This window comes from Clupea harengus, chromosome 8, assembly GCF_900700415.2.
Source record: "Clupea harengus chromosome 8, Ch_v2.0.2, whole genome shotgun sequence".
Lineage (NCBI taxonomy): Eukaryota > Metazoa > Chordata > Actinopteri > Clupeiformes > Clupeidae > Clupea > Clupea harengus.
Window position 1 is genome coordinate 19,820,812 of NC_045159.1, and position 15,000 is coordinate 19,835,811.

The 15,000-nt window shown below is 51.0% G+C and overlaps 2 protein-coding genes across 2 annotated transcripts in view; one reads left to right on the plus strand and one right to left on the minus strand.

Moving 5' to 3' along the window:
* Positions 1 to 15,000, plus strand: part of pcxa (pyruvate carboxylase a) — a 126,625-nt gene that overhangs the window by 69,259 nt on the left and 42,366 nt on the right. The window lies entirely within an intron of this gene.
* On the minus strand, positions 4,395 to 11,067 carry lrfn4a (leucine rich repeat and fibronectin type III domain containing 4a). Its single transcript, XM_031571267.1, has 2 exons — positions 9,466 to 11,067; positions 4,395 to 5,697 (listed from the first exon to the last, which is right to left on the minus strand). Exons 1-2 carry the CDS (start codon positions 10,929 to 10,931, stop codon positions 4,395 to 4,397), a joined length of 2,769 nt encoding a protein of 922 aa, XP_031427127.1. The 5' UTR covers positions 10,932 to 11,067.

Genomic DNA, 15,000 nt, shown 5'->3' on the forward strand with positions numbered 1-15,000 from the left:
CTACAGTATTTTAGATGTTGCCTTCCTCACTGGGCTGTTTCTCTGGGTGACAATTTACTTGAACCCTGCTTCATAAGACTGACATAAACATGTCATGACATGCAGTCAGTAGTCGTCGTAACAGTTGTCATGTCCAGTGAGCTCATAGGATCGTGGTACAGTCATGATGGCTCTCAGAATTTTAGATGCCATGGTAGCTTAGCAACAGATCGTAAGCTGTCATAGTCATAACAGCAATAGATTATGCTGGTATGACACTGTTACATCACAGGACACTGGTTGGCATAACTGCTTGTGACGGCATATGAGATCTGCTATGGCATGATCATGCTTATGACATGATTCTATTAAGCCTCGCAGGGTTTAGATAAATGTCATTTCAAACAAGACACCAAACCCTGAGTGTCACCGTTAACACCAGAGACTGCTGAAGTGTTTTTGTGCTTTCTCACCATATCCTCCACCAGCCAGTGTGTGTCCAGCCAGACAGCCGTGTCAGCACTGCCCAGAATCTCACTGGTATCAGCCGTTCTGCAGGCAGGGGGAAGGGGGTATGGGATAGGGGATAGGGGGTATAGTTGGCCTCTTTGCTTTGTGACACACACAAACTCTCGCACTCATACTTACACACAAACACACACCAACCAACTACACACACACACACGCACACACGCACGTCCACATCCACATCCTGGCTGATGACTGATGTTGTAGCATCATTTCAGGGCTTCCAGAACACGTATACTCAAGGGAACTCAGTCTCTTGCGCATGCACACACACACACACACACACACACACACTCACTCCACCTGACTAATCGCCTGTGCTGTCGCAGCATTTGAGGGCTTCTAGTGCAGAGAATTGGGTTCATGGCTCTACCTGAAAGCCTTTTCTTTTCTCTCTCGCGCTCTCGCGCTCTCTCTTTCTCTCTCTCTCGCTCTCTCTCTAGATCCCCTTTCTCCCCCTTCCTCCCTCCCTCTCTCTTTCTCTCTCCATATTTATCTCCCTTCCACTCTCTATTTCTCTCCAACACTCTCTCTCTCCCCCACTCTGTCTGTCTGTCTGTCTGTCTGTCTGTCTGTCTGTCTGTCTCTGTCTGTCTGTCTCTCTCTCTCTCTCTCTCTCTCTCTCTCTCTCTCTCTCTCTCTCTCTCTCTCTCTCTCTCTCTTGATCCATGTACTCCCACTTCCTCCCTCCCACTCTCTTTCTCTCCCACTCTCTCTCTTTCTCTCTCTATCTCTTTCTCTCTCTCTCTCTCTCTCTCTCTCTCTCTGTCTCTGTCTCTGTCTCTGTCTCTCTCTCTGTCTCTGTCTCTCTATCTCTCTCTCTCTCTCTCTCTCTCTCTCTCTGCCTCCCTGTCAGAGTTCTGGTGCGCATCAGCCCTCTGTAGAAGAGAACTCCAGTGTTCCTCAGAGCTGAAGTACTCCGACTGCCTCAAAGGCGCTCAGACAGATGTGACAGCCGGTGAGAGTTGCCAGTGTGTTCTTACTTTGACACGGTTTTTTTGAGGGGCTTTGTCATCAGCTGAACGCAGCAGAAATAAGTTAGTCAGGCAGAACTCCTTCTCTGCCTCTCTCTCTCTTCCCAGTCGTATGTTGCTCTAAGGGAGGCAGGGAGAAGGCCTGTGTGTGTGTGTGTGTGTGTGTGTGTGTGTGTGTGTGTGTGTGTGTGTGTGCGTGCGTGTCCGTGCATGTGTGCGCGTGCGTGCGTGTGTGTTGAGGCTAGCAAGAGAGATGGGATTCAACAGAAGTATTTTATGCCATAGTGCAGTAGGATGTCATTGTGTGTGTTCCAGTGTGTCAGATGTTAAAGTTAAGAGTGAGCAGTAAGGTGTGAGTGTGTGTGTGTGTGTGTGCTAGTGTATTTATGTGAGTGTGTGTGTGTGTGTGTGTGTGCTAGTGTATTTATGTGAGTGTCTGTGTGTGTGCTAGTGTATTTATGTGAGTGTGAGTGAGCGCTAGTGTTTCTTTCAGCCCTAGAGGTGGTTGTCTCTGACATGGCAGAAGTGCGACAGGAGTGGATGAGTGTTTATGCAGCGTGTATGTAGATTTGGGTTTGTTTGTGTGCGTGTATGTAGATTTGTGTGTGTGTGTGTGTGTGTGTGTGTGTGTGTGTGTGTGTGTGTGTGTGTGTGTGTGTGTGTGTGTGTGTGTGTGTGTGTGTGTGTGTGTGTGTGTGTGTGTGTGTGTGTGTGTGTGTGTTCCCTAAGTATATTGTAATTAGGCAAATCAGCACAGCATTTTGCTCTGGATGTAATCAAGGGAGGGGTTTCCATCACTCCTATTCTCTCTTATCCCTCTCCCCTTCTCGCCCCCCTTCCCCCCTCTCTCTCTCTCTCTCTCACTTGGTTCCTTTCTTCCCTATCTCCACATATGTTTATTCATCCCTCTATCACTGAGGCACAGCCTCATCCCCCTCTCCCCCCTCTCGCTTTCTTGTTCTTTCATTCTTGTCTCTTATTTTGTTCTCATTCTCTTGTCTTCTTGTCCCTCTATCTTTTGTGTACCCCTCTCTCTCTCTCTCTCTCTCTCTCTCTCTCTCCTCTTCCCATTCTCTCACTTCATTCTTTCTCTCCCTCTCTCTCTCTCCTCCCTCCGCCAGCTATTCAAACACTCCTCCGTGACTCAGCCTGTATGGAGCTGCACACATGACGAGAGCTGGAAATCCCATTGGAAATGGCTGCAGGCTTAGGCTGATGGAGCTCTCTAACACGTTCTGTGGCCCTGCTAATAACTCGCTCATCGTTTCTGATTGGGGTGTGTGTGTGTGTGTGTGTGTGTGTGTGTGTGTGTGTGTGTGGGGGGTTCACTAGCCCCTGTAATTAGTCTCGGACGTTCATTTGCCTCGCTGTTTCTTAGCTGCTCAGACAGAAGTGGGCGATTAGAAGGTGAAAGTAGAAGTCTAGCTTCTTTTTTTTTGCAGCATGAAATGAAATGGGAGAGCTTAAGGCTGCCTTCAGCAGTGAAGCGGGCTCTGGCTGATGAGCTTTACTAAGCCTGGCTGGGCTTTGTGCTTTGGGTGGTTATTTGTGTTTTGCCTTGTGTTGCTTCTTACACGTAGCTTTTTTACTGGTATCAAGCAGCCAGAGAGGAACAGAGATGCACTAAACGACACTAAACAGAGATGAGATAAATAAAAAAATAAAATGAGTCCTCCAGAGTCTCGTTAAAAAATGACCAACCACTTTAAAAGGAGTCCACTTTATTCCGTTTGTCAAAGGATGGTTTCAACATAACACATCAGTTTAGTCTATATAGCATTCAAATGTTTGCCTGGACGAACCAAAAACACTTAGGATTGCATGTGGTACTATTTTAGTTATCACATTTGACAGAATGTACACAGTAAGAGGGCATGGAGGCTCCTCGCTTGTCCATCTTCTATGGCCGCTTAAGAGCACACCCCGTCAGATCAGCTCTTAAGAGCACACCCCGTCAGAACAGCTCTTAAGAGCACACCCTGTCAGATCAGCTCAGGCACTTCGTCTTTACAAGGTGGAGGAGTTTTCTTTCTTTCTTTTTTTAAGCTCATTATCATCAGGGTTATTTCAAGACGAATGTGTGTGTCTAAATGTGTCATCTGCCTCCCTTGGCTCTGACCGTGTGTGTGTGTGTGTGTGCGGGTGTGAGTGTCATATTTCCATCATTTACAATTCTTCTGGCTTAGCCTGTGCTGTGGTTGTTTGTTTGTCTGGACAAGGTTGAGTTTGTGTGCTAAGTAGAGGTTGATTTATTCACTAAGACATTAATTGCCCTGATGAATGTCATTGAAACTGAGGTGCTGGGTTGTAATCCTCGTGGAAATGTGTAGGTGGATGGTCCAAACTAAAGCTGCCCCTGAAAAGCCATCCTGCTAAATCCTCTGCCCTTCCTCGTCGGGATTCACGACCAATTATTTCCTGTTGTCTGTCTCCATCGGCCGGTCCACACACTGTACAACTCGCTCAGTTTCCACTAGAATGCTTCTCCTCCTCGCAGTCCCCGTCACAGGCTTGAATCAAGTCTAAGCACTATGAAATCAACAGTTTAGTTCAGTTGGATCAACTCCAAGTAATCCACTGGATCAAGACTTAACACTCCATTGAATCAAGTCCAAGTAATCCACTGGAATTTCACTGCTGGTAGTAGTGCGCCACTTAATCACTGCAGGGTCGTGTCTTAATACTGTGCACCCCGCTCCACGTGAAGTCTTGGCTCTGCATCAGGTAGTGCTCTGCTGAATGAGTAGATATTTCAGTCCCGTTTCAATTCGTACTCACCCCTCTCCCATAGTGTTAGTCCCATTTCAACTGTTTTGGTCTCCTCCCGCGTTCCGAACTAGTCCAGGTTAAATGCAACCCCCCCCCTCCCCCCGTGCTACAGTAGTGGTCCAGTTGAAATGTGCTGGCGTCTCCCTACAGCCTGCTCTCCTCCAGGTCTCCAGCGGCAGCGGCCACGCTGCAGTTGGAGTTGGAGGAGTTGGAGTTGTTGGAGCCGTAGGCGCGGATGAAGCCGTGCGTGAGGGCGCGGCCGTAGTGCTCGCTGGCCGTGCTGGACGTGCTGCTGGCCGAGGACGCGCAGTGGACCAGCATGCCGTGCAGCGACTGCGACCGGCGCGTCCAGATCACGCCCAGCCGCTTGGCATAGCTGTAGCAGGTCGTCGTGGTGGTGATCTCGCCGACGTCGAAGGAGCAGCTACGCTTGGCGGGGACAATCTGCTGCTGGTCCGCCAGCGAGCGCCAGTCCGCCGCGCCGTCCCTCGGCCCGGTGGTGCTGCACACCAGAGCCTGTTTGGAGCTCACGGTTCGTTCGCGCTCTCTGTCCACATCTCGCTCCACGTCTCGCTCCCTGTCCACATCTTGCTCCCGGTCTCGCTCTCTGTCCACATCTCGCTCCCGCTCCCGGTCTCGCTCCACGTCTCGCTCCCGGTCTCGCTCCACATCTCGCTCACGGTCTCGCTCCACATCTCGCTTCCGATCTCGCTCCACATCTCGCTCCCGGTCTCGCTCCACATCTCGCTCCCGGTCTCGCTCTGGCTCCTGATCCTCCCCCCTTCTCCGCTCGCCCCCCCCCTGCAGCTTGAGCTTTCCAGGCCGTTTGACGGCCTTGTGCTGCTGCTCGTGTCCGTGCCTAGCAGGAGAGTAGTAAAGAGGCACTCTCTCGTTCTCCGGGGTGAATGGAGGGTGACGTTTCTCCTTCGCCGGCGCCTCGTACCCCTCCTTCTTGCCCTCCCCCCTGTCCTCGATGCTGCGTTTGGCCCGAGGAAGCGTCCTGGGGGGGTTGAGTTTGACTCGGGCCTTGGGCTGCTGTGCTAACACCCCATTGGGCAGCGCCACCATCATCACCGCCCCTCCGCTGCCATTGGTCTGCGCAAACACGTCCACGCCCTTGCCCGACAGGAACTCGTTGCCATGCACGCGGTCGTCGCGGCAATCTCCACAGACGCGGTGGCGCACCATCATGGCGACGGTGAACACCAGCAGTGTCACGACGATGACCCCGCCCACAAGCACCGTCAGGGTGCCGCCCAGGAAGTGCGCCTGGAGAGAACGGCATTCTGGGAAGTCCTCCCTGGTGCTGAACTGTGTGCAGCCCACGACCTTGGTGGTGGCCAGCGAGGAGACGCCGTCGTCAAAGATGGCCAACACACACAGGCTGTAGTCAGCTCCGGGGACCAGGTTCTTCAGCACAAAGCTCTGACTGTTGGGTGGTAGAATCCTGTCAGAGGATAGAGAGAGAGAGAGAGAGAGAATAGATGAGCTGCATTTATAGCACGGCGTGAGGCTGTCAATGACCAGATGGAAAGTGGGAAAATAAGCAGTGCGAGTGAGGAGTCAGGTCCTTTTCTCCTGCAGTGATTATAGGGCAGGGACACACTCACACACACACACTCACTCACACACACACACACACTTAGTCTCACACACACTCACACACACACACACACACACACACACACACCTCTCTTTATCGAGCAGGACACACTGAATCAATGTCTTTGCCACCCTGCCAGCCTGACAAAAGCCCGGGGACACAAACACAAAGCCACATGACTGCCATTACTTTGATGCTTGCTGTTTTTAACAGGGCGCAGTGTGAGGCCCAATCTTTCCCACAATGCACCCCTTCCCCACTCTACTTTCACTGATTTCCTTTTGCTGAATTAGGTTGAGATTTACTTCACCAATACCTTCACAGAAAATAGCATTAGATTTATTTTCTGGAAGTTGTCATGCCTTATAGGGAAACAAAGAAATGATTGTAAACCATTCGATACACAAACTCGTGATGCATAAACTCCTTTGAGTAAAAAGACAGACTGAGGCAGCAGGAGATACACGGCTACAGTACAAACAAAGGAAGGAGGACCAAACACCATGAGATTTGTGCTCAACTGGTTTAAGTTGTGTTTAATAGCTTCAGGCGCACCCAGGAAGGAATGTTAGAGTGGAGCGGAGAGAACCGTATCGCCGACAACCACCTGTCTCGGGCTCACTCGCCACACATCCCTTACCTTCCAGACAGCTGGACATGCAGACCACGCTAGGTGCTATGTGCTATTTTTTTTTTTCCAGACCTGCAGTAATGATGTATCTCAGAGAGAACAGTGAAGACAGTGGCAGCCTTTCTGTGAGTTTCTCCTGTGTGGCGTGAAGCATTCGTGCTGACCTTCTCACTAAGTGAATGACTAAACGAACGCTGCTGGGAATTGTTTCCTACTCGGTTCTGGTGTTTTGGAAAGCGTTAGCAGTAGTTATCAGCATTAGCAGTGTTAGCATTAATTAGCAGCGTTAGCAGTAGTTAGCAGCGATATCAGCGTTAGCATTAATTAGCAGTAGTTAGCAGCGTTATCAGTATTAGCATTAATTAGCAGCGTTAGCATTAATTAGCAGTAGTTAGCAGCGTTAGCAGCATTAGCAGTAGTTATCAGAGCAGCTGAGGCGCCTCCCCCATTAGTGAAGACCCACTGGTGCCCCCTTTGGCGGCCCCGCTGGTGCCCTCTGACCCCACAGCGCCCACTCACTCTGCCGCTATGCCAGGCTACAGCAGACAGGTGTATCGCCTCTGCATCTGTATACATCTCTCTCTCTCTTTTTTCTTTTCTCTTTCTCTCACACTCTAATCTCCATTCCTCATTCTGTACTCTGTTTCAGTTTCACACTCGTAGCTTTATCTCTCTCTGTTTTTCCAACGCTGTTTATCAGTCAATCCTCTCCATCTCTATCTATCTCTCCATCCATCAATCCATCTGTTAATATTTGCATGTATATATCCATCCAGTTCTCCACTGCCTCCTTGATCTTTTTTTGTCTCTTTGCCATCTTCATACAGCTGTCCCTGCATCCCTCTCCTTATATGAATTTATTCCCCTCTCTCCCTCACCCTCCCTCTTTCTCGCTCTCCCCCTCTCTCTCTCTGTCCTTCTCCCTCATCCTCTCTCATCTTTCCCTGCCAGTCCTCTGCATTATTGATGGCCGGGTTAGGGAATCACACCAGCCACCGCTGGTATTAGTGTGTGTGTGAGTGAGTGTGTGTGTGTGTGTGCGCGTCACCGCTGGTATTAGTCTCTGCTGCACTCTGTGATTCACTTGCCACTGGTTTGTTGTGGGGAGGTTTCTAGGCCCCGGGCGGTCCGGGTGAAATATTCATTAGCGCGCCTGTTTTAGCGCTCGGGTCAGCGCCGGCTCCTAAATGTGGAGTTGACTTGACGCTGACCTGACTCGGCGAGGTCAGAGGGGATGTGCTGTGCAGTGGAGTTGGCTCTGTGCATGCGGCAGAGTGTGTGAGTGTGTGTCTGATGTGAGTTTAAGAGTCCTGTTGGTCTAAATGGGGGGGTGACCTTGCTGAGTTCTTGCACATGACGGACAAGGCAGTAGGCCGAGAGAAAGAGAGAGAGAGATGTTCAAAGATGGAGAGATGGACCAGAGAGGGATGAAAATAAGTAGTCCCTCTAGAAATGTTGCAATTTTTGTCTCTATTTAAACCTGTATACTCCACATATTCTAGAAAACTAATTGATGAGGGATAACAATCACAGACATCAGACATATTATCTATCTTTTTAATATTTTCAGATTGTTTTTTTTGTTTTGTTTTTGTGTGTTCTTATGTCTTAATTTCATGCAATGGAGACATAAGAACACTCATGCGTCATCTGATTTCACAAGTTTCTGAGAAGTTGCACATTCATGCGTGTATGGTCATTTCATCTATACTAGGGTGTTAAATGACTGAAATGTCATCCCTTGCTTTGGACCTTTTGAGTTCTAATAATATCCCGAGCGGTAATCATGAGTAATCCTGTTCTATTTAAAGAAACCTGAACAGAAAACATGATTATTCAAAATGTGTCGTGAATGTTGTGAACGTCAAGCAAATGTCTAATCCCTCTCTTTTCATCTCTCTTTCTCACTCTCTTCCTGTTCACCTCTCTTCCCCTCTCTCTCAACCTGCCCTCCCTCCATCCATCCACGCCTTTCTCTCCCTCCCTCTTTCTCTTCCCCTATATCTCTGAATGTCTTACCCTTCCCCTCCCTCTCTCTCTCTCTCTCTCTCTCTCTCTCTCTCTCTCTCTCCTCCCTCCATCTCGCTGGGTGTTTATCTCTCTTTCACTCAGACAGATGGGGAATGACACGGGCCTCTCTACTGCAGTTTGTGCTCCCTTTAAAGGAGCTCAGCCTCCCCGAGTCCCCAGACACTCCTCCTCTTCTCCTCCTCCTCCCTCTCCCTCTCACTCCCTCTCTCTCTATATATATCCATTCCTCCCTCCCCAGTGAGCTCTCTCTCTCTCTTTCTCTCTCCATCCCTCTCTCCAGACCTCCCTGTTGGCATTCCTTCCCTCCTCTCTCTTCTGTTGCCATGTCTGCATAGCTCATCTCCACTGCTGGCTGTCTCTTTCCTCTCCCTGCCTCATCATCTCTCTCTCTCTCTCTCTCTCTCTCTCTCTCTCTCTCTCTCTCTCTCTCTCTCTCTTTCCACCTCTCTCTCCATCCCCTTTCCACAGTACTCATCTCTTTATCTCATCCTTGTCTCTTCGTGTCTCATCTTTGCCTCACCATGTCTTGACATCTCACACGCACTCTCTCTTTCTCTCTCACTCTGTCTCTTTCCCCCTCTCTCTCTCTTTCTCTTTTCTTTTCTCTCTTTCCCTCTCTCCCTTATAATGACCATCTTGTTGATGCTGGAAGCAGCTTTAGGTACCGTTTCCCAGCCCAGGGCTCAGCTCTAACATGTAGGCTTCTCCCCCACCAGCAGCATGACACGATTGGAAACAAGGGTCTTCAGTCTCCTGTCAGTGCTTACATGATTGGGTCTTCAGTTGATTGGTTTTGTCTGTTTGGATATCTTTGCTGGCTATTTGCCTTGTTTTACAACAATCTGTCATTAGACATTTGGTCAACTAGAGGCGTCAGGCAGCATTTGTTGTTTCTGGTCATTGTTCCGGACTGTCGGCATGCATAATTTTACCTGTAGACTTGGTCTTACCTGTAGACGAGTGCGTCGTCTGCAGTGCTGTTGTACTGGATCTGGTACATCCACACCATGTAAGGTGCCGCGGACCGCCCCATCACCCAGCGCACCTGAGCTGAGTTCGAGGTCACCCCCTGAACCCGCACCAGTCGCTCGGACCCGCCCCCTCCCTGGCTCCTGCCGGCATCGCTGCCGGTACCGGTTCGGCCGCCTGGAGCGCCTCCTCCTCCTCCGTCCCTGGTCGCGCCTCCGTCCTCCACGCTGGAGTTCTGCACCACCACCACTCCCACCTCCACCCCCACGCCTCCTCCTCCACCCCTCCCGGCGCTGATGTCGGAGGGGCCGGGTTCGCGGGAGTTGACCAGGGGCACGGTGCCGTTGCCGCGGTGAGGCAGCGGGATGATCTTGAGGTCCACGAGCGCGGTGGCCTCCCCGGCGGCGTTGATGGCGATGCAGGTGTAGCTGCCGTCGTCTCGCGCGCGCGTCACCAGCACGTCCAGCGTCCCGTTGTAGTAGGAGCGCACGCGGCTGGTGTTGGCCACGATGCGGTCGTCCGGCGACACCCAGTGCACCAGCGGCTCCGGGTCACCGATGGCGCGGCACTTGAGCGTGGCCCGCTGGCCCTCCAGGACCCAGACCCGGTTGGAGCTGCGCGTGATGAGCGGCGGCTCGCACACAAACTCCTCCTCGGGGATGGACCAGAAGTACCGCCCGGCCAGGTGCGGCGGCGTGGCGCACGTCTCCATGTCGTCCAGGCGAACCAGCCGCCGCAGCCACAGCAGCTCGCAGTTGCAGTGCAGCGGGTTCCCGCCGAAGTTGAGGCTGATGACGGGGTAGTAGGGCGTGGGGTTGACGGCACCGATCTGCGAGCGGGAAAAGAGCGGGTCGGGCGGCAGCGTCTGGAGCCGGTTGGAGGTCATGTCGAGGCGCGCCAGGTTGTAGAGCTCGCTGAAGGAGCCCTCGGCGATCTGGTCGATGAGGTTGTGGTCCAGGTTGAGGGACGTGAGGCTGGCCATGCTCTGGATGGCGTCCCAGGGCACGCGGCGCAGGTTGTTGTAAGACAGGTCCAGGTCCTCCAGCGAGGGCAGGAAGTCGTCGAAGGCGTCGGGCGCCACGTGGGTCAGCTGGTTGTTGTTGATGAAGAGGTGCTGCAGGTTGAGCAGCCCCGTCAGGTCCTGGCCGCCCACCGCCGTGATGCGGTTGGCGTCCAGGTGCAGCGAGCGCAGGCTCTCCAGGTCGGCGAAGGCCAGCGGGCGGAGCGCGTGGATGGTGTTCCGCGACAGCGTCAGGTCCACTAGGCCCGTCATGTTTTCGAAGTCGGGCCCGCCCACCTCCAGGATGAAGTTGTCGGCGAGGCGCAGCTCCACGGTGCGCCGGTCGATGTCGCTCGGCACGAACAGCAGGCCCTTGTTTACACACAGCGTGCTCAGGGACTCCGAGAGGTTCCGGCACACGCAGTGGAACGGGCAGATCGACACCATCCCCCACGTCTCGCCGGCCGACACCACCACCGGGCCAGACCCGCCCGGCAGAACCACGCTAACCAGAACCACCCACAGGGCTGACGACGCCAGGGAGCCCCCACGGAACTGCAGCCCAGGGGGGGGGCTGGACCGTTGGGAGGGTGGGGGGCGGAGGTGAGGGGGGGGCTTGTGTGTCCGTCTGGGGTTTGGCCTGTGGAAATGTGGGTACTCTTTCGCCGCCTGGGTCGGTGTTTTGGGGTGCTGGCATGTCTGGAACGACGGGTGCAGAGGTCTGGACCTCACCATGGCTAACCGGAGGAACCCACACACCTGACAGAGACACAGAGAGTGAGAGAGCGTGAAGAGATGGAATAGATTTAAATTGGACTGAAAGAGAGGGACAGGGGGAGAAGTCTGTCAAACACCTTGGGCTGTAGCCGATAAATGATCCCTGCACGGCCAGATGAAGGATCTCTGAAGTCTTTTGGAAACAGATGTGTGTGGGTGTGTGTGTGTGTGTGTGTGTGTGTGTGTGTGTGTGTATATATATATATGGGTGTGTGTGAGTGTGAGGGAGAATCTGTTATGGATAATCTATGTGTCTGATCTTCCATTCTCTTTTTCCCTCCTTTGCTAGCTGAGACCTTTAATTAACACTGGACCTCTGTCTGAGGCCAGACTGCCCACAGAGTCTTCACTGATTCATAGCTTTACTGGGCTCAGTTCTCAGAGGAACACACACACACACACACACACACACACACACACACTAGCAAACACAGTTAGAGAGAGAGAGGGAATGTGAGGCAGAAATGAACCAACCATGGAACAGGTGCAGGTGCTACATTTTGAGATTGCAGATTATTGTTAATATGCTTTACACATGTACTCACTCACACACACAGACTGTGTGTGTGTGTGTGTGTGTGTGTGTGTGTGTGTGTGTGTGTGTGGCACTGTTGTTCATTCTGCAGATGTGACATTGGACAGTTCACAGCAGCATGTGTGCCTGCAAACTAACAACCTATTTACCTTCACCGAGTCAGCCTGTCTCACACGCATGCATACACACACACACACACACACACACACACACACACACACACACACACACGCGCGCGCGCGCATACATACTAAGTGTGTGTGTGTGTCTCTCTCTTTCTCTCTCTATCAGACACACACTCACATACACTGCCAGACACGCATACACAGACATACACACACACCTGCTGTTGTAAGCTCCATTAACCTGATGTATTAGTGTGTCTTCAGGTGCGTGTGTGTGTGTGTGTGTGTGTGTGTGTGTGTGTGTGTGTGTGTGTGTGGTTCACACTTTGAGATGCACCAGAGCTGTACAAGGACACTGTCGCAGTACTAAGATGAAGTGGAGGCAACAGTATGCCTAGAAAGGGCCTGCTTTTCTTTTTCATGCTTGAGTTGAAAATAAGGTGAATAATGTGTGTGTCTACATGCAGTTCTTGGCTGTCTACACAAAGAAATACCACCAAACAGACAAACAGTGATGTGCTCCGTATTTGTCCACCTTTTAGTTTCTATCTTTCTGAGATGATGAAATTGCTCTGTGTGTGTGTGTGTGTGTGTGTGTGTGTGTGTGTGCGTATGTGTGGAATGGTATATAGACAAAGAAATACCACTGGGTCCAGATTGAACAGTAATGTGTTGAGTGTGTGTGCCTTTTATTTTTTACATTTGAGTCACTCCTGGCAGAAAATCTTTAGTGTGTGTGTGTGTGTGTGCGTGCGCTAATGGCTGTATGCTTCAGAGCATTGTATCCAGAGTTCTTAATGACCCATACGGTTGTAGCGGAGTGCTTCTGCATGAGTTTGCTCTTTTCTTAATGAAATGTAGAAGGGCTGCATCTTCCCTCATCCCAGACTTATGTAATTGCCCTACTGTCACACTCACAAAGGCCTGGAAGAAGACGGGATGAAAGGGGAAAGAAAGAGAAAGTGAGGAAGAGAGAGGAGCAGGGAGACAGGAGAGAGAGAGAACGAGGAGGGAGAGAGATGAAGGAGGGAGATGGAGGGAGGGAGAGTAGGAGAGAGCGATGAAGAGAGAGAGGAGGAAGGGAGGGAGGGAGTGATGGAGAGAGTAATGGAAAGAGAGGAGGGAGGGAGAGAGAGGAAGAGAGAGCGATGGAAAGAGAAGAGTGAGTGAGGGAGGGAGGGAGAGAAAAGAGGGAGGGAGGGAGGGAGAGGAGGGAGAGGAGGAGATGGCAGTAGAGACAAAGAAAGAAAGAGTAGCCCATAAATAACTGTGTGTAATTGAGTGAAAGCCATGCTTGTGCTCCGTGTGTTCCGGAAGTTATTAGAGTGAGCATGCTGTGCTTTTCTGTGTCTGCGTCTGGGGGTGTGTGTGTGTCTGTCTGTCTGTCTGTGTGTGTCTGTGTGTGTCTGTGTGTTTCTGTCTGTCTGTGTGTGTCTGTCTGTCTGTGTGTGTCTGTCTGTCTGTGTGTGTGTGTGTGTGTTTGTCTGTGTGTGAGAGCCTGAAGCATATGTTTTACATGTGTGCCACTAGCAGAGTGTGCATTGTTGTCTGCTCCCTCTATCTCTCTCTCTCTCTCTCTCTCTCTCTATCCCACTCTCTCTTTCTCTTTCTCCTTGAAAGGTTTATTGACTTGGCAAGATTTCTTGTGTTGTCAAAGCATATTATAGATTCATAAACAAGAGCTGACTGTGTGTCCCCTGTACAACCCAAGGCCACATAAACACACATGCCTGTGCAGGAGCAGACATGCTAAGACCAGGCCACATAAACACACATACCTGTGCAGGAGCAGACATGCTAAGACCAGGCCACATAAACACACATGCCTGTGCAGGAGCAGACATGCTAAGACCAGCTGCATCACACCAGTACCCCTGAAATGTGACTACTGTATCACATGAGCACTTGGGTTACTTGTCAGAAGGTGAGGCCTTGGTGAACGGTGGTGTGCAGTTTAATGCCACATCTGGGTGTGTGTGTGTGTGTGTGTGTGTGTGTGTTAACCTTAAGTATTATTACATTTAGTAGGTTGTTGTGTTTTTTGGCGTTGACTAATGAATTCCACTTCATGTGAAGACCATTAGGCCATTCAGTAATCAACACAAAGTGTTTTCAAGCTTTATGAATCTTAGCACATCATCACGTTGAATAGAAACTAATATGTTGCTAATTAATGTCTGTTAAGGCAACTTGAAGTAGTTCCCACAGAATTGAAAACTCCACCTTTATCTTCTCAGCCACATGTCAGTCGGCATGCATAGCCATGCTCATTATGAGGATCTTCAGCTAAGAGTGAGCAATCGGAAAGAACTAGCGGCACAATGTACACTCATAGAATAGGGCCTTCCTAAGCAGCCGAGTCACACACACACACACACACACACACACACACACACACACACACACACACACACACAATTAACAGAAGAGAACATAACACAGGGTTGTAGTGGATAGGATGGGTAGAGACCATTGTCATTGTAGACTTGAACTGTCCCCTTCCTGTAAAGCCTGATGTTAATAGGAAAGTGTATGGTGGGTGTTTCTGGAATACTCGAGGCCTGGAGATGAAAGACCCTTGAGAGCTGGCTGTGTCTCCAGTCTTTGGTGTGTGTGTGTGTGTGTGTGTGTGTGTGTGTGTGTGTTTGTTTGTGTACATGAATGAGTCCCTTTGTGAAATGGGTGTGTGTAATGATTGAGTCTGTGGTAGGTCATTAATATAGCTTGCATGGGGCTTTTTCCAGGTGTGTGTGTGTGTGTGTGTGTTTGTGTCTGCACCATGTGAAGTCTCTGTTTGCTCAGGATCTGAGGTGATTGGTATTGTTTCCTGGTGTGCGCCTGTGTGTGTGCGTGCATATGAAGTCTCTCTTTGCTCAGTACCTGAGGTGACTGCTGCTGTTTCCCAGCGTCTTCATGGTTGAGGTCGGGGTGCGCGTGGCACAAAGCGGGCGTGTGTCATGCTCCCTCCCTCCCTCCCTTGTCCGCAAACAGAAGCGTTGTCTTCACAGATGGTCTGTTAAGGGCAGAGGGACACAGAGGCCTTGCCTTCCAGGCTGCTTGGGAACAAGGCTGGGATGAT